Below are 19,144 nucleotides of genomic sequence, written 5' to 3'. Positions count from 1 at the left end.
CACATAGACTCGGCTCTAGATGCAATAGGAGACTGCCCTTTAAATTTAGGGGGTTTTTTTTTTTTTAATTCTTTGGGCACTGCCCCCACCACCCCACTACATCAGCGAGTGATATCACATGTGCAGGCGGCTGCATGGGGATGCATTGAATAACGGGCGGGCACTTGGTCTGCTGCGATGTCTGGAGAGGACCAGTGCTAGTGGGAGCAGTGTCTGCCCCTGGGGAAGTGGGGAGAGGTGCTGTCACTGGTAGCTCTGCCCCCAGGGACCTGGGGAGGGGTAAAATGTGGGTATGGCCGGTGCTTTTTCTTGGGGGAACTAAGGATCCGGGTTTCAACTTATTGGGTGTTTGCTGTCCTTGTGTGGCTTTTCTGCATGTGGCCAAAGTGCTTCTTCATTTGTATTTCTTAATCTAGTATTTTTATTCTCTCCTCCTGTTTTTTTGTTCGTCTTTTTTTCCCCTTGTTCTGGTAACTCCTCCGACTGCTGCGGCTCTCCCCGTAAATGATTTGGGTAAGTGACAAAACCCCCTGTCTTTGGGGAGGACTGGAGATCAGGAGTGCCTCGGTTCTAATCCCCGGCTCTGCCACTGTCCCTCACCCCAGTCTTTGTTGTGTGCCTGGTTTTTCGGTCTCCCACAGGACGTCAGAGGATGTTCGGCACTTACTTCCGGGTGGGCTTCTACGGCTGCAAGTTCGGGGATCTGGATGAGCAGGAGTTTGTGTACAAGGAGCCGTCCATCACCAAGCTGGCTGAGATTTCCCACCGGCTGGAGGTACGGGCCTGGGGGGGGGGGGCGGGTCGTACATGTAGCAAAACCTCAGAGTCCACCCAGAGTGAAGGAGAGAGAGAAGGGACTAGCCAGCAGCAGCCAGAGAGGGGGGAGGGTAGGGAGGGAGCTGCAGCTGCTCGGCAGCAGCCATGTCTGAGAGACATAAGTACACTGATCCCGAGAACCCTGCAAACCCGGGCTGTGAATCACAGGCGTCTCTGTGAAAGTCCTGGGCATCTCCGAGGCCAGACAGGTGAATCTGGGCTACATTTCCATCTCGGGCGCTGCAGGGGTTCAGAGACCTGGGCTGCATTCCTGGCCCGGGCTGGGAGTGAAATAGGAAGTCTTGTTAGCTGGTTCACAGACATGTTGGAGGAGCTAAGCTCCATGTTTCCAGCTGCGCCAGGGGAGACAGCCAGGGGGACCATTTGCTATTGATTTATACTGACTTGGGGAGGGAGGGGGTGGGGGGAATAGGTTGCGGGACCAGCAGAGCATCCGCAGCCTGGGGGCGGGGGGGCGATGAAGCTTTGGCAGGGTTTCAGCCTGGCTGCAGAAATCCAGTGATGTGAGCCTTCTGCTATTGTAAGAGATGTATTTTGAAACCTATGTTCAGGAATTTTATTCAGAACGCTTTGGAGATGAAATGGTGGAAATCATTAAGGATTCAAACCCCGTGGACAAAGCAAAGCTGGATCCCAATAAGGTAAAAGAATGAAAGGGGAGTGCTGGGCTGAGCCTGAGGAGCTGCAGGCTGGGTGTGTCGGGGACTCTGCTGCCTGAGGAGCTGCAGGCTGGGAGAGTCAGGAACTTGCTGGGCTGATCCTGAGGAGCTGCAGGCTGGGAGAGTCAGGAACTTGCTGGGCTGATCCTGAGGAGCTGCAGGCTGGGAGAGTCAGGAACTTGCTGGGCTGATCCTGAGGAGCTGCAGGCTGGGAGAGTCAGGAACTTGCTGGGCTGATCCTGAGGAGCTGCAGGCTGGGAGAGTCAGGAACTTGCTGGGCTGATCCTGAGGAGCTGCAGGCTGGGAGAGTCAGGAACTTGCTGGGCTGATCCTGAGGAGCTGCAGGCTGGGTGTGTCGGGGACTCTGCTGCCTGAGGAGCTGCAGGCTGGGAGAGTCAGGAACTTGCTGGGCTGATCCTGAGGAGCTGCAGGCTGGGAGAGTCAGGAACTTGCTGGGCTGATCCTGAGGAGCTGCAGGCTGGGAGAGTCAGGAACTTGCTGGGCTGATCCTGAGGAGCTGCAGGCTGGGTGTGTTGGGGACTTGCTGGACTTAGCCTGAGGCTGGGTGTGTCGGGGACATGCTGTGCTGAAGAGGAGATGCAGACAGGGAGTGTGGGAAACTTGCTGGGCTGAGCCTGAGGAAGGGGGAGTCTGTTTGGGTCTCAGCACACTATTCTAGTTTTAGCTTTACAGTGTTGTGCCTGATGACTTCCTGTGAAGGTCCTGAATGCCCCACTGGACATCAAGTCCTGCTCTAGATCTGTTCATCAGTCTGGAGGTTAGAGCCAGGAGGAGACAGTGGCAAGAGCTGAGTTTACACAAGCTTACAGCAGGATAAACTGTGCTGTGTGATATTTACACTGCATTAAAAAAGCAGGCGAGAGTGAGGAGTAGGGGGAATGTGTTCTTAAACCCAGCAGCCCTCGTTTTGTGAAAATGCATCCTTCAGTGTGACTTGATAAGTGAAGGGAATAAATGTTACCAGAAGCTCAAGAAGTGGTGTGTTTAGCTGGTTTCACCAGAGTTGTACAACTCTGAGCTGAAGACATAGACCAAGGGTCCATCAAGCCCGGCATCCTGTTTCCAGTAGTGGCCAATCCAAGACACAAGTACCCAAACACTAAGAAGATCCCATGCTTCTGATGCAATTAATAGCATTGGCTATTCCCTAAGTAAACTTGATTAATAGCAGTTAATGGACTTCTCCTCCAAGAACTTATCCAATCCTTTTTTGAACCCAGCTACACTAACTGCACTAACCACATCCTCTGGCAACAAATTCCAGAGCTTTATTGTGCGTTGAGTGAAAAAGAACTTTCTCCGATTAGTCTTAAATGTGCCCCATGCTAACTTCATGGAGTGCCCCCTAGTCCTTCTATTATCCAAAAGTGTAAATAACCGAGTCACATCTACTTGTTGATTTTAAACACCTCTATCATATCCCCCCTAACCTCTTTAGTCTTTCCTCATAGGGGAGCTGTTCCATTCCCCTTATCATTTTGGCTGCCCTTCTCTGTACCTTCTCCATCGCAATTATATCTTTTTTGAGATGCGGCGACCAGAATTGTACACAGTATTCAAGGTGCGGTCTCACCATGGAGCGATACAGAGGCATTATGACATTTTCCATTTTATTAACCATTCCCTCCCAAATGATTCACAACATTGTTTGTTTGCTTTTTTGACTGCTGCAGCTCACTGAGCCAACGATTTCAATGTGTTATCCACTATGACGCCTAGATCTCTTTCCTGGGTGGTGGCTCCTATGTGGAACCTAACATTGTGTAACTACAGCACGTACTGTCTCCGTCTCTCCTCGCAGGCTTACATTCAGATCACGTATGTGGAACCCTTCTTTGACACGTATGAACTGAAGGACCGTGTCACGTACTTCGACAAGAACTACAACCTGCGTGCCTTCATGTTCTGCACGCCATTCACGCTAGATGGCCGTGCCCACGGGGACCTCCAGGAGCAGTACAAGCGTAAGACCATCCTCACCACCTCGCATGCCTTCCCCTACATCAAGACCCGCATCAACGCCGTGCAGAAGGAGGAGGTGCGTTGTGTGACGGGGCTGGCCCGTCTGGATGCTTGCAGTTCCTGCTTTGCTCTGGGAGGTCAGGTCTACAAGCTCCAGCGTGCTGCTTTCAGTGTCCTTGTGGGGTGGGGAGGGATATGTGGGTGCGTGAAGCTGGAGTCCCCTGAAAATCCTGTTTTGGGCTGCATCTGCAGTTGCAGGATGATCTCGCAGCAGCAAGTTATGTCCCTTCTTGGCTTTAATCATGTTCACCTGCAGTGACGTTGCTTCCTGTTTCATGGTGGCCCCATCTTCTGAATCATTTTGCCTTCAGTCAGTGGTGGGTGCTGTGTGGGCAAGAGGTTTACTTTTGTTACCCCTCAGGGTCTGACAGCTTTGCTGGCTTCTTTGTCTTCCAGATCATTCTCCTGCCCATTGAGGTGGCCATCGAGGACATGCAGAAGAAGACCCAGGAGCTGGCCTTCGCCACCCATCAGGACCCTGCAGATGCCAAGATGCTGCAGATGGTCCTGCAGGGCTGTGTGGGGACGACTGTCAATCAGGTAACAGCAGAGATCTGACCTATGGGGAAGGACTTTGATGACTGGGACAGGAGGGACAGGGCTAGTGTGGCAGGACAGCTGTCGGCATTGGAGAACACGGCCTCTTCCTGCTGCTGGGAAATCGTGTATTCTGCCCCACATCATTGCACGCAACATCTGCGGCTCAGCTTGTAGAAGGCTTTGGGGTCTGGCCCATTAAACGCTGACTGCTCTCTGTGGCTCTCTCTCTCTCCCCCTTAGGGACCCTTGGAAGTAGCTCAGGTGTTCTTGGCAGACATTCCTGATGACCCCAAACTCTATCGGCATCACAACAAGTTGCGTCTCTGCTTCAAAGACTTCAACAAAAGGTGCCTGGCCAGGAAAGTGTGCGCCGTAACCTGCACCGAGGAGGAGGGAGGAGGATTATCCTTTTGTAGGTGGCAGGAAAGCAGCACTGCAGGAAGCCTTATACCTTGCAAAATGCTGCGTCTGCCATCCTCAGGCCTGGATTCATCGAAATGCTATAAATATAGCGGAAAATAGCGCCCGTGATTAAAAAAAAAAAAAGGGGGGGGGGAGGGGGGATGATGCTCCTGCATGGCATAGGAAATTTCCGCAACGCAGGATACGTTTATCGCGCCTGCGCTATTTTCCGCATCGCACGCTGATTAATCCACCGCAGGCGTTTTACCAACTGAAAAGGTTTTTATCGCAAATGTCAGTGCGAGAGGGAGGAAGAGAGAGAGAGGGGTGTATTGTGGGAGCGCCCTGGAAGTGGAAGGTGTCTGAGGCAGCTGAGGGTTGTGACCGTCCGGCAGGGAAGTGGTAACCCAGGGGGCTGCAGGTTGGACCTTGTGATGTGGCGGCAGATGTTATGGGGAGGGGCCGGCCCCCCCCCCCCCTGTACGTCTGTTAAAATCTTACTCCGTTCTGCTAAGGTGCGAGGACGCCCTGCGGAAGAACAAGACCCTGATCGGCGCGGACCAGCGGGAGTATCACCGGGAGCTGGAGAGGAACTTCCACCGCCTGAAGGAGGCTCTGAATCCCCTCATCAACCGCAAGATCCCTCAGCTATACACCCCGCTGATACCCCCCACGGGGCACAGGTACCGTATTTCCACGACAATAACCCGCCCACGTATATAACCCGCCCACACACATAACCCGCAGGTTTTCAAGATTTATGAAAAAAAGTTTTAATATACCCCGCCTCCTCATATAACCCGCAATTCAAAAAAAAAATAAATTTTTAAATACCTGTCGGAGGGCCGCGTGGGTCCAGGCGGGCGGCGGGAGCCGGGTGGTCGCGTGTTAAATCTAGGCCCGCGGGCGGGTGGGCGCTTGTTCCAGGCGGGGGCGGGTGGACGCGCGTTAGTTCGAGACGGCCGGCGGGTGGTCGCGTGTTAAATCTAGGCCGGGTCGCACAGGCGCGCATTCATTCACTGCCGGTGGGGGCAGCCCCCACCGGCAGTGAATGAATGCGCGCCGAAAGCAGCTTGTTCCAGGCGGCGGTGGCGGGTGGACGCGCGTTAGTTCGAGGCGGGTGGTCGCGTGTTAAATCTAGGCCGGGTCGCTCAAGGCAATCTAGGCCGGGTCGCTCAAGGCAGTCACATGCCGTGACGTCACGGCATGTGACTGCCTTGAGCATCGAATCGCAGGGGTCGCATTCATTCATCCAGGCGGAGGAGCCGGCTGCTTTCGCCGCTACTGCCTTGAGCGCCGAAAGCAGCCGGCAGCGGCAGCTGAAAGCAGCCGGCTCCTCCGCCTGGATGAATGAATTCATTCACTGCCGGTGGGGGCTGCCCCAGCCCCCACCGGCAGTGAATGAATGCGACCCCTGCGATTCGATGCTCAAGGCAGTCACATGCCGTGACGTCACGGCATGTGACTGCCTTGAGCGACCCGGCCTAGATTGCCTTGAGCGACCCGGCCTAGATTTAACACGCGACCACCCGCCTCGAACTAACGCGCGTCCACCCGCCACCGCCGCCTGGAACAAGCTGCTTTCGGCGCGCATTCATTCACTGCCGGTGGGGGCTGCCCCCACCGGCAGTGAATGAATGCGCGCCTGTGCGACCCGGCCTAGATTTAACACGCGACCACCCGCCGGCCGTCTCGAACTAACGCGCGTCCACCCGCCCCCGCCGCCGCCTGGAACAAGCGCCCACCCGCCTGCGGCCTAGATTTAACACGCGACCAATCAGGAAGCGGCCGGGCGCAGGGATAGGACGGACTCCTCTCAGCTGCAGCCTATTCAGAGTCGGGAAACTTTATTGGTTGTAAAATTTTTTCTGGATAACCCGCCCACGTTTATACCCCGCGGGGGGCATGCGGGGTAGGTAAAAACGCACATTACCCGCGGGTTATATGCGTGGAAATACGGTAATACTGATGCAACCTACCCCCCACGCACACTCAGACACACACACACTGCTCACACCCTACCACTTTAAATGGTTTATCTCTTCCAGGAACTCCCTGAACCGCTCGAGCCTGCGGAAGATCAATGGGTAAGGCTGGCAGGGGCAGGAATCGCCATGCCAGGCGCTGCCCATGAGGTGGAAGGACTTAACGATGAAAGAAGCTAAGGCCACTCAATGCTAAATCTTGGGCCAGGCCTGGGAGTCTGCACTGTAGGCCGGGCCCTCGGAGCCTGGTTATGGCCCAGGCTCCCACTCTGGGAGCTAGAAGCCGGGTGAATGGCGATCTCGCCCCTCTGAAGAAGGAGGAGGGATGCAGGGCTGCCGCCTCGCCTCGCTCTGCAAGCTTCACCCACTTTGCCTGTATTTGTGGTTTTGGTGGTCCTCCTGTTTTGGGGAGGAGTTAAAAAGGTGCCTTCTTGTTGTGGGCTAGTTTCCAGCCTCCTCGCACTGAGCAGTGACACCACAGGGAGCAGCCTCCCCTAGGTTGGGGGGGACCTGGCATTCCTTCTTCTCTGGGCTGCAAGGGTTTGTATGTGGGGCAGGGGGAGGAGGGAAAGTAGAGGTGCAGGAAGAAGGTTATAAATTTTTGCCTTTCCCTGCAGGCTTGCTGTGGTCCAGGGGTCACTCGGCTGTGTCCGGGCTGCTTCCTCATTATCTGGTGCTAGCCTGGGGTTTTCTGATGTTTATGTTTTTTGAAGGTGTTAATAAATTCCAGCCTCTCTTCCCCTGTGGCAGGCCACTGCAGATCTGTGACTGCGGTGGGGAGGACGAGGAGTATGTTGTCACTGGTTTGTTCTATTTTTTTTTTTTTGGAACCTCAAGCCTTGTCCTTGTGCATTTGGTAAGTGGCTCGCAAGCTGTGTGTGTGTGTGTGTGTGTGTGTTCCCTAACCTTCCCTTGCTTTGGGCAGTGCTTGTCTCGAGTAAAAGTGGGGATAGTGATATTTTAAAAGAAAACAGGACTTTTCACATTGCAGCCTGCCTTCCTGCTACATACCATGACCTACTCAAATGACGGCAGTAACAGGCCAATTGGCCTGTCCACTTTATTCCTGTCCTCACTGCTAACGATGTATCCCAGCTTCTGCCTGTAAAACCTGAGCACTTGGAGGATACTGTACCTATTCATGTCTTCCTCCTTGCCTTTCTACTAAGCTGGGTTGAAAAGCATCTACCCCCTCTATCTACCCCCACCTCCGAGACCTGCAAAATTCAAACAGCTGCCAAATCAGTTCCCTGTATGTACCCAGATCAGTCCAGACTCCTGGATTTTACCTCCATGCCAGCAGATGGAGACAGAGAGAGTCTCACTGACACTGTACATAACCCAGTGAGCCTCCTGCACTCCCTCAGTATTTCTCTGTCTCCAGCAGTGCCCTGTACATACCCAGATCAGTCCAGACTCCCGGGGTTATGCCTCCCCTCCAGCAGATGGAGACAGAGAGAGTCTCACTGACACTGTACATAACCCAGTGTGCCTCCTGCACTCCCTCAGTATTTCTCTGTCTCCAGCAGTTCCCTGTACATACCCAGATCAGTCCAGACTCCTGGGTTTTACCTCCCTGCCAGCAGATGGAGACAGAGAGAGTCTCACTGACACTGTACATAACCCAGTGTGCCTCCTGCAGTCCCTCAGTATTTCTCTGTCTCCAGCAGTTCCCTGTATGTACCCAGATCAGTCCAGACTCCTGGGTTTTACCTCCCTGCCAGCAGATGGAGACAGAGAGAGTCTCACTGACACTGTACATAACCCAGTGTGCCTCCTGCACTCCCTCAGTATTTCTCTGTCTCCAGCAGTTCCCTGTATGTACCCAGATCAGTCCAGACTCCTGGGTTTTACCTCCCTGCCAGCAGATGGAGACAGAGAGACTCACTGACACTGTACATAACCCAGTGTGGCTCCTGCACTCCCTCAGTATTTCTCTGTCTCCAGCAGTTCCCTGTATGTACCCAGATCAGTCCAGACTCCTGGGTTTTACCTCCCTGCCAGCAGATGGAGACAGAGAGAGTCTCACTGACACTGTACATAACCCAGTGTGCCTCCTGCACTCCCTCAGTATTTCTCTGTCTCCAGCAGTTCCCTGTATGTACCCAGATCAGTCCAGACTCCTGGGTTTTACCTCCCTGCCAGCAGATGGAGACAGAGAGACTCACTGACACTGTACATAACCCAGTGTGCCTCCTGCACTCCCTCAGTATTTCTCTGCATCCAGCAGTTCCCTGTATGTACCCAGATCAGTCCAGACTCCTGGGTTTTACCTCCCTGCCAGCAGATGGAGACAGTGTCCCACTCATTTCTTCTTGCAGGGGGTGCAAGCCCTACATGGATTTAATGGCAAGTGTGTGAAATGCTATGGCACCGCGCTTTGAAGGGAGGTGTGGAGCAGAGGGCAACAACGCCTTGGTTCTTCCTTGGGCGCAGGACTTTCTGCTGTATGTGTTTCCACCATGGCCGCTGGTGGGCAAGATTTGTGACGTGTGGAGGTCCACCTGGGCCACGTGATTCTGGTGGCTCTGGAGTGGCCCCAGAGGCCTTGGTTTGCAGATGTGATTGAGGCTCGCTCATTTGCCAAAGCTTCTGCACCAAGGTCCCAAATTTTCAGATCAGGCGGCTCGCTTCTATCTCGCGGCTTCGCTTTTGAGAGAAAACACTTGAGAGAGAGAGGTTACTCTGAGGATATTATCTCTACTCTTTTGCAGGCTAGAAAGTCTTCCGCCTCCTTGGCGTGCGTGAGGATCTGGAGAGTTTTTGAGGATTGGTGCACGGAGCAGGGGGTTGTCCCTCTGCGAGCTTCCATATCAGATATTCTTGCAAAGAGGTTTGGTGAAAAGTTTGTCCTTTAACTCCCTCAGAGTTCAGGTGGCAGCTTTCAGCTGTCTTCGAGGAAAAGTGCATGGAGTGTCTCTGGCTGCACATCCGGATGTGGGGCGTTGTCTCCTAGGGGGCGAAGCATTTGTGCCCTCCGGTTCAGAAACCGTGTCCCTCCTGGAGCCTTAACTTAGTCTTGAAAGATCTCATTGATAGAGCAGGCCAAGATGGCAGCGTGAGCGGCTGCATGTAAAGCTGCTCTTCCGTCTGTTTGGTTTCTTATTCAGAAATGCCTGCAAAGAGAAAAGGTAAACTGCGAGTTTACCCTCCCGAACCCGCTTTACCTCTGGTCCAGAAGAAAACAGCTTTTGCCACCTCAATGCCAGAGAAAACGGGGGAGCAATACCCTGCTGTAAGGAGCGAAGGGGGAGCTTTGAGCCTTCTTGGGGAAACCATGCTTCGCCCCCCCCCCCCCCCCCCCCCCCGGATTGTCGACCTCCGCCGGCCCCGACGTCTCGGGCCACCCTCCATGATCCGGCGCAGTTCGATGACTTCATCGTCTCGATGGGAGGGGGATGCTAGGAAGAAGAACTTTCACCCGGTTAAGCTGCTCTCCTCAAGCCCGTTGGGGACAACGGAAGATCGGTTCTCAGAGGGAATTTTGCCAGCTATTTCTCCACTGGCACCTGTTGAGGAGGAACGCAGGATCATGGAATTACAGGGACCGGAAGCTACGGGTCTAGCGATGGTTCGAGTCTGGGGGTAAGTTGCAATTGCCCCCCAAACCAACCAAAGTTATGCTAGACAAGCTGTGGGACTTGGTAACCAGTTTGGGACAGTTAGTCAACGATTGCGATATAAAATATCAAAAGCTTGAAACTGAAGTACGTACAATGAATCAGAATTTTGGAGTCAAAAGTAAAGATCTAGGAGGTAAGCTGACAGACGTAGAACAAGCAACGAGTCAAATTCAAGCTGTGAACATTAAAGTTCTAAAGATATTGGAATGCATTCCAAGAGATTGGAAATGCTAGAAAATTAATCCAGACACTTAAATCTAAGATTTCTTAACTTCCCCAGAATGCTGGGGGAAGGAGTTCAATCTACAGTGAAGAAATATATGATTGAATGTCTGAAACGTGAAGAGGCACAGCTTCCAATAGTAAATAAGGCTTTTATCCTTGTGAAATCAATGAGAAAATCTGCTGAAGCCTGGATGGGAACTATGGATAATCTTACACAATTTATTGAAAGTTCAGGCATAGAATTCATGGATAGAGGGACTCTTCTAGTGTCCTTTATAACTGGAAGAGACGTTAGTAGGGTCATGAAAAGTTTTTTGTGTGTTGTTTTTTTAAATCAAAATTCCGATTTCTATGGTCAAAATATTTCCGGACCTATCCAGACCCACGCGGATGAGACGAAAAGAATTTATAGGTTTGAGACCCCAGGTTCTGGCATTGGGTTATACTTTTATGTTAAGGTACCCGTGTAGGTGTAATATTAGATGCAAGAATGAGAACTTTGTCTTTTTATCTTAGTAGAGCAATTAAAATCTTTTTTTATATGCTGGAACTACTGCCAATGTAACTGGTTCTGAACCCACATGAATAAACATAATCAAAGTAATAACCGGTATAAAACGTTGTCAGTTTTTAATTGAGTTTAAACGTAATGTATCCAAATGAGTACTCCCATTAGTTTCGGCCAAATTCTTAAGGTTTCTGTGCATAAAAGCATGTAAATGTGATTTAATTTCCTTCTGAAAATGTGTATTTCTTGATGGATATGTCCAATATATGCTTTTTCTTTTTTGAAATATGTATGTAATACATTGTAAAAAATTAATAAAGCATTAATTAAAAAAAAATAAAATAAAATCTCTCTTTGAAGGTGGTTTCCTTGGTGACTATTTGTTCCACCGAACAGAGATCCTTTCTGGAGGATTTTGGATTCAGGGCTCTCCGTGGGGATGGTTCCAGCCTTTCCACTGAAGCCGGTATTATCTTTTCACTTAAGTCTGTCAGTGGAGCTCCTGGCTTTCCCAATTTTGGAGGCTACAGCGACTGATGCGCGAGAGTTGCGGCTTTTGGATGTCCAGCGCGTATTGCTGCGGATCTTAAAGTTTACTAATTAAGCTTCTGGTTGACTGATCGCCTTTTTTCTGCTGTGGAGTGGTGCAAAAAGGGCACAAGGTGTCAGAGGCCATGATGGTGTGGTGGATTATCTGAGAGTGTCACCGCAAGAATGGGCAGGGCGGCTGCTGGGAAGTCCTTACACACTTTCACCAGGCATTATCGTTTGGATGCCCCAGACGCCATGGGCTTTGGAGAGAGTGTACTTTGAGTGGGAATCTCACGGTCCCACCCGGTTTAGGGAAGCTTTGGTACATCCCAGGAGACTGGACTGATCCGGGTACGTACAGGGAAAGGAAAACTGGTTCTTACCTGCTAATTTTCATTCCTGTAGTACCACAGATCAGGCCAGAGGCCCACCCGGTTGACGTAAGGAGTTCAGGAGAGTCCGCTCGCTCTGTTGGTTGTCATTAATGTGCCATTCTTCATAAGTTTGTTTAGTCCTTCATGTTTTTTTAATGTAGACAAGTTTCCACTTCCCACTGCTCATTCAGGGGATATTAGTTTGTGGTTGGTATTAGTGTTTCTCTTATTTTGGCTTTGGTGCAGGTCAAAACGGAGGGACTGCAGGTTCCACGTTGAGTTATATGGTAGTGTTAGTAAAACTTTCTCTATCTCCATCTGCTGGAGGGAAGGCAAAACCCAGGCGTCTGGACTGGGCCGTGGTACTACAGGAATGAAAATTAGCAGGTAAGAACCAAATTCCCTTTGTTGTTAGCTGTGGCCTTGTGGGATGGTAGTTGGCTGCTGCCAGCCTACTGGTTTCTGGGGATTTGTAACTTGCTGCTACTTCCTGGTCTATACCCTCGCTCTGTCATGCTGCCTTGGTTTTGTCCTTTTCACCTCATCCCATGGTGTGGCCTCTGTCCTACCTAGGGCTATATGCTAATGCCACATTTGCATCTCCCAAGAAGGTGGGGTTGGGGGTATGAGATGTGTGGACTTGAATGAGCGTGCCACAGGCCTTCCACGGGCAGGTGCAATTGAAAATGTACTAACCTTGTGAAAAACATTTCCCTTAGAGGCAGCTCTTGTGATAAGGTATGGGTCAGTGCATCATGGGTCCAGTGGCCAAAAAAAAAAATCGTGCACTTTAAATCTTCTGAAAGCCAAACAAGAAGCAGGGGCAACTGTTTGTGAGCAGAGCAACTTCCCTGCTCTATCCAGAGGAGGAGGAGAAGTCGCCTCTCTGCCTGACTCTTCCTGCATGGTGACCCTTATTGTTACAGGAGAGGCCCTGTTGCCCTTCTAGAGCCAATTCCCTCTCTGGAGCATAAAGTCGTAGAGAAGTGTCTGGGCCCATGGGCATAGGGTTATAGGGGCAAACATTGTAGGGGTGTAAGGTTACAGGGGAGGACTTTATAATCTTATGAGGCCACTACAGAGGATGACTTGAAACTGTAATAGAGACACTCTGGTAAGCACAAAGTCATAAGTGAGGGCCCAAAGCTCTCACAGAGTCAACCGCATCCTTGTGCCGTTCCTGGAGCTGCCTGCTATGGTGGGCAGAATGTTACAGTGGCGTGTCCAGCGCTAGCAGGGAGCTGTCCTGTACCAGCTTTGCAGAGAGTTCTTTACTGGCTCTGGTTAAAGGCTGTGTCTCCTGCCTTACCTCTACCCCTCTCTCTCCACTCACATCTCCCGTCCAGGTCAATCTAACTCACACATATCAAGCCCTAGCCCCAGGCAAGGTGCTGTGCGCCCTTGTTCTGCATGATGGATAACGGTGGAGCCTTTGCATTGTGTTACTGTTACCGGCCCTATGTCTGCCTGTTTATTTATTAGGTCCAGCAGGTGCCTGCTTTTACTACAACTTCCATTACCCTGCTGTTTGGGAGGTGAAGTGCTTTGATCAAGTCTTTAAGGGTGGGATTGGCCACGAGCTGGACCACTTCATGTCTCCAACTACCATGGATGAGATAAGGACATAAAGCTGGAGAGCAGGTGCATGCTGCAGACTTAGAACAAGGGCAGAGACTGGATACAGTAGGGCTTCCTACACCTGCGTTGAGCTTTAAGGAAATCCACAATGAATAGAGATGTGCATGCAAGGTGGGGGTGGGAAGAACATGCCATACTGGGTCAGAGCAAGGGTCTATCAAGCCCAGCATCCTGTTTCCAACAGTGGCCAATCCAGGATGCACATACCCAAACACTAAGTAGATACCATCCTGCTACCTGTAAAGAGCAGAGGCCATTCCCTACCTCAAATTGATTAATACCAGTTAATGGACTTCTCCTCCAAGAACTTATCCAAACCCAGCTCCACTAACCACATCCCCTGGTAACAAATTGTGCATTGACTAAAATGTTTTAAATGTGCCCCATGCTAACTTCATGGAGTTACCCCCAGACCTCCTATTATCTGAGAGAGTAAATAACCGATTAACATTTACCCATTCTAGACCTCTTAAGGCAGTGAAGAAATATAATTGTGTTAAAATTGTTGTATACTCCACAATGACAAAACATTAACACTCATGCAAAGACACCAGACCAAACCGAACAACTCCAAACTCAACACGCAAAAAATCTTTTCAGTCCTAAAAGTCCACCACAACACAGTGAAAAAAAAAAAAGCTGGTGCAACCTCCATTCTTGACCATCAAAACATCTTTTCATAAATAAGCCAATGGCTACATCCTCCTCAGCTGGGTCACAAAATCACAGTCCCCAAAGCAATCAATCAATGGTCCAATGCAGGGCCAAGACCCCCCTTACACTGGTGCTGCAAATCTATATGTAAATAAGGCATCTTTGCTTTGTTAAAGCTTTTTTTTTTTTTATGTGCCACTAATACAGAGTGTTTTGGAGCTCCTGCAAGCCACCCAGGCTGGTAATTTTGTTTGTTTGAGTTCACTTTTTCATTGGTTGCTCAAAGTGAATTACATTCCTATACTGTAAGTAATTCCCAGTCTTCTTGAGTTTGTACTTGTGGCAATGGCGGGTGAAGTGACTTGGGCAGGAGGCGCAGCAGCGGGGATTTGAGCCCTGGCCTGCAGCCGCTGCTCCTCCAAAGCGCCCCGCTCCTGGCTCCCGGTGGACTCGGCTCATCCACCTCGACGCGGGCTTGGTTTTCCTCTTCCTCCTCCGGGTGGCTGTGGCCCTTTAAGAGGGAGGGGCCGGCTCTCAGCCCTCCTTGACATGGTTGGGGCTCCAGTAGTCTTGGTGCTGGGAGCTCGTGCGGCAGCAGGGCTGGAGCTGCGGAGCCTGAGGACAAGGTAAGAAAACGGATAGGAAGCGCATCTAGCTACAGCTGCGGACGAGGACTACCCCCGGGGCATGCAACTGCCCTCCCCGCGTAACTTTCTCCTCCGTGCAAAAGTGCAAGTGTTGATTCTGGAGCAATCCTGCGCCGTCTTTCTTGCCGGGGGGGGGGGTTAGATGCATCTTTAATGTTCAAGCTGGCTCAGAAGATTGAAGCTAAATTGGCTGAATTTAATTCTAACAGTAAGCAATGCTCGGCGGGATTGCTGTGTCGCTGACTTTGAGGTTGTATTTTTTCCCCCATTCCTCTGGGGCACTGTGGGTTGGTCGATTCGATTCGGATTTGCAGATTCTGGCGTTCCTTCTTGCTCCTTGCCTAAGGAATCCCTCCCCCCGATGGCCGAAATCTCTCTTGCTGGGCTGGATCCCCCCCCCCTCCCTCCTTTCTCTGGACGTGGCTCGGCACAGGCTCCGTTCTTGCTGGGGGGGGGGGGAGGAATGTGGTCTCCTTGCAGAAAGAGCCCGCTCCCGGGCTGCTCTCTGCTCCGCTTCCCTGCCTGGGGGGGGGGGGGGGCGTCGCAGCTGTTTGTCATTAAAGCCTGCGCTGGGAGCTCTCCGTTTCAGACTTAAGGATGTGTTTTCCTGAGCTTCTCCCCCCTCTCTTCGGGGGGCAGTGGGGGAAACCTTTCTGGACTCCGAGAATGATCGGTCCGCAGCTGCACGGCCGGCGATCCCGGGCCACTCTTTCGGGACCAGAAACGGATTGGCTCGGCTGCGGCCGCAGCTCTGGTGGGAAGCTGCCCCCGAGCTGGAGGAGCTCCGCGTTACTTTCACGGAGGCGTTTTTTATGGCTCAGTGACCGCTGCCCAGGGCACCCACCGTGGGTGATCGGGCTCTCCACCCCGTGCCACATGCTGGAGGAGTGCTGCAGCCTCAGAAACTCTCTGCCAGCACATCTGGGCACCCGTGGGGGAGGAGGGCAGGCAGAAAGTGGCGAGGGAGAGCCTGCCTTTGTGCCAGGGCAGGACTCCTCCAGGGTCCACTTCTGCAAAGCGAGTTTCCGGATCCTGCTAAACGCCGCTGCCCAGGCTTCCCTTGCCACCAGAGAGACTGCTCATGGCTTTGCAGGTATTCTTAGGGGTAAGATGGCAACTGCTTGAGTGGGTTCTTAGGGGCTGGAAATGCTGGAGGAGACAAACCACGTTCTGTCTAGCCTTGGTTTCAGTTTAAGTCAAAGCGTTTCTATGAAAAATTCTCCACTTTGTACCTTTTCACAGCACACCCCAGGTCTGAAAGCCACAGCAGTCTAACCTTGTTCCCCATCACATTTTGGTCCAAATAACATTTTGATCCAGCTGTTTATAAGTTATAATAAGCAGGAGTCTCTTCTAACCAGCCAAGGCGAAAACATCTAATGCTTAATAGGGAAAAATAACCCTTGCTGTAGTTACACAATGTCAGGTTCCATATTAGGAGCTACAACCCAAGAAAGAGATCTTGGCGTCATAGTGGATGATACTTTAAAATTGTGTACTATGGAGGTCAAAAAGGCAAATAATGTTAGGAATTATTAGGAAGGGAATGGTGAATAAAACAGAAAATGTCATAATGCCTCTGTATCGCTCCATGGTGAGACCGCACCTTGAATACTGTGTACAATTCTGGTCGCTGCATCTCAAAAAAGATATAATTGTGATGGAGAAGGTACAGAGAAGGGGGACCAAAATGATAAGGGGAATGGAACAGCTCCCCTATGAGGAAAGACTAAAGAGGTTAGGGATGTTCAGCTTGGAGAAGAGACAGCTGAGGGGGGATATGATAGAGGTGTTTAAAATCATGAGAGGTCTAGAACGAGTAGATGTGACTCGGTTATTTACTCTTTCGGATAATAGAAGGACCAGGGGGCATTCCATGAAGTTAGCATGGGGCACATTTAAAACTAATCAGAGAAAGTTCTGTTTCACTCAATGCACAATAAAGCTCTGGAATTTGTTGCCAGAGGATGTGGTTAGTGCAGTTAGTGTAGCTGCATTTTTAAAAAGTTTGGAAAAAGATCCTGTAGGAGAAGTCCATAAACTGCTATTAATCAATAGGGAATAGACAATGCTGCTTATTAGAGACATCAGTAGCTTGGGATCTTCTTAGTGTTTGGGTAATTGCCAGGTTCTTGTGGCCTGGATTGGCCACTGTTGGAAACAGGATGCTGGGCTTGATGGACCCTTGGTCTGACCCAGCATGGCATGTTCTTATGTTCTTATGTGGTTAGAGCAGTTCGTGTAACTGGGTTTAAAAAAAGGTTTGGATAAGTTCCTGGAGCAGAAGTCCATAAGCTGCTATAAATCAAGTTGATTTCAGGAATAGCCACTGCTTATTACTGGCATCAGTAGCATGGGATCTTCTTAGTGTTTGGGTACTTGCCAGGTTCTTGTGGCCTGGTTTGGCCACTGCTGGAAACAGGATGCTGGGCTTCGTGGACCCTCGGTCTGACCCAGCATGGCAATTTCTTATGTTGTTAATGCCTAGTGCAGGGCTGTGCCTGGCTCTGCAGAAGGATCCTGCTTCTGCTCCCTACTGCAGGCTGGAGATGCCACACAGCAAGTCTCAGCCACCAGCAGCACCAACCTGACTAGGTGCAAGTTCTGGAGGGAGAGAAGGGAGCAACTGTGGCTACAATGTCCTGGGTTAGGCTCCCTCTCTCTCACAAACAGATAAGTACCCTCACACACAATCCCTTTTTCACACACACCATTTCCCACTCTCTCCACAATCTCTTCACGTAAGCTGGCACCCACACCCCCAGGCTCACTCTTGCCAGGGCCTGCGCTATCTTTAACACGAGGGGAATTCTGTGCGCTGCGGTAGTGCAGGATTCCCCCAGGACTACTATTGGCTCTGGCACCGCACCCCTCATGCTGGCAGGATTGAGCCACCCTCATTGCTGCTCTAGGTGACCGCCTTGCTTTTTGGCCTGGTCACAGACCACCTTGTTTTTGAGTTCTGGAGGACTGACATTTAATTGTGCAGGAGGCAGATGAGGTGATAACTAGGAGATTAATGGCTCTTTTTTTTTTGTTGACTAATGTCGGGGTTATTCAAGGCTATGGATCCCTGAGTACTGCTGCTCCAAGATCCACCTGGAAAAATGTGTCGGAGCTGTTTTTATCGGGAACACAGTCCTTCTGTCCAGCAAGCTCATAGGGAGGAAGGGAGGGTTGAAAGTGTTTTGAGAGCTCCCCCCCTCATGACGGGTAGGGTGACCATATGGCTTCTTGTCAAGGGGGGTCACGTTGAACCAGTCCTGGCTCTGCCCTATTGCTTGCAGGAAGCTGCCCTGCTGATTTCTGTAGGTAGGAACTACATCTTCCATTATGCACTGGGGCAGAATCAGAACCCGCATTAACTTATCCCCTGGTCACAGGGAATCTATGGAAAAAAAAAACCCACCCCCAAAGAGGAGAGTTTGGAATGTGAGTCTCAGGTAGATAGAGTGAGAATGCCAGAGGGATGCAGAGCCCGCCGTGGTCTGCTGGGCTCATGGTGCAGAGGACGGGGGGCATCAGGAGTCTCCGCTGGCACGGGCCTGGTACCTCTTCTCCCCCCCCCCCCGGTAAATTCTTGGCCTGAGTAGCTCGCAGGCAGGGAGTCAAAGTTCAGACAAAAGCAAGAAGGGTTTCAGAGAGAGCCAAAAACATGTCAGAGGCCGTTCCTAGAGAAAAGAGTCCCAGTCATGAAATGTTTGATGAGATACAGATGGGGCTGGACGTGCGCCCTCCCTCCCCACTTTCTTCCTCTGGTGCCCTCCTTTGCTGACTTCTGATTCCCTTCTTTGCACTTTCCATCCTCTCTCTGCCCGAAGACTTCCTGAGCCGAGGGACAGAAAAGCTTGTTGGGTGCTTTATCCTATGCCCGCCCTGCACCCAAGGTTTTCTCAGAGTGGGACTGGTCTGGCACAGACTGGGTGGGGTTGCTCTGTTGGAGGAAAGGGCACCTGCCGGCTGTATTGATGGTTATTGATGGCAGCCTTCTCTGCCTTGCCGTCTCCTGATATTTTAAGGAAAGCAGTTGTGAATCCAAATATCTTGATGGAAAGGCAGACTCAGACCAAGGACTATATTGAGACCAGGAATCCCCGAATAGTGAGGGGACCTGTGGGAGGTTTCAGTTTGTGTCAAGAAGGATAGTGTCGCATACAAATCCACTGAGGTACGTTGGTAGACCTAGGAGTGAGGTGCATTGGCAGAGCTGTGTGTGTGTGTGTTTGTGTAAAAAGATGGTATCATCCTTGGATCTTTCAATCCATGAAAAATAATTTTGCGTGGAGAAGCTGTAGGGGCTGCGGTTGGGTTTCAAGCTATCTGCGCGGCTCTGCTGGAGTGGTGGGAGTCCAAAGCTGCTGTAAACTCTGCAGCTGCTCTTGATCTTACCCTGGTAGAAAGCCTCAGTGACTTGCTGGAGGGAATGGGAGAATTATAGTTCAGTCCCTCCCAGATCAAGGGCTCTCGAGGCCTGCCTG

General features: G+C 51.2%; 2 protein-coding genes across 5 annotated transcripts in view; both read left to right on the top strand.

Moving 5' to 3' along the window:
• DOCK6 (dedicator of cytokinesis 6) overlaps positions 1-7,266 on the top strand; it is a 42,962-nt gene extending 35,696 nt beyond the window's left edge. For both annotated transcript variants that reach the window (XM_029585729.1, XM_029585728.1), the window contains 7 exons: positions 650-775; positions 1,389-1,478; positions 3,319-3,555; positions 3,936-4,079; positions 4,320-4,426; positions 4,997-5,164; positions 6,530-7,266. In XM_029585729.1, coding sequence (XP_029441589.1) covers positions 650-775; positions 1,389-1,478; positions 3,319-3,555; positions 3,936-4,079; positions 4,320-4,426; positions 4,997-5,164; positions 6,530-6,572 — 915 coding nt within the window. In that variant the 3' untranslated portion in view covers positions 6,573-7,266. The remainder of the gene's footprint in view (positions 1-649; positions 776-1,388; positions 1,479-3,318; positions 3,556-3,935; positions 4,080-4,319; positions 4,427-4,996; positions 5,165-6,529) is intronic.
• A 6,974-nt stretch (positions 7,267-14,240) lies between these two features.
• KANK2 (KN motif and ankyrin repeat domains 2) overlaps positions 14,241-19,144 on the top strand; it is a 46,416-nt gene continuing 41,512 nt past the window's right edge. The window contains exon 1 of one of the 3 annotated variants that reach the window (XM_029585196.1): positions 14,241-14,324. The gene's annotated coding sequence lies outside the window, so the exon portion shown is untranslated. Of the gene's footprint in view, positions 14,325-14,397; positions 14,646-15,450; positions 15,760-19,144 lie in introns of those variants that run through there. The other 2 variants (XM_029585195.1, XM_029585197.1) reach the window with 2 other exon arrangements.

This window comes from Rhinatrema bivittatum, chromosome 19 (genome assembly GCF_901001135.1).
Source record: "Rhinatrema bivittatum chromosome 19, aRhiBiv1.1, whole genome shotgun sequence".
In the NCBI taxonomy this organism is placed as follows: domain Eukaryota; kingdom Metazoa; phylum Chordata; class Amphibia; order Gymnophiona; family Rhinatrematidae; genus Rhinatrema; species Rhinatrema bivittatum.
The sequence above is the reverse complement of the archived record's forward strand: the minus strand, read 5'-3'. Positions and strand labels throughout refer to the sequence as shown.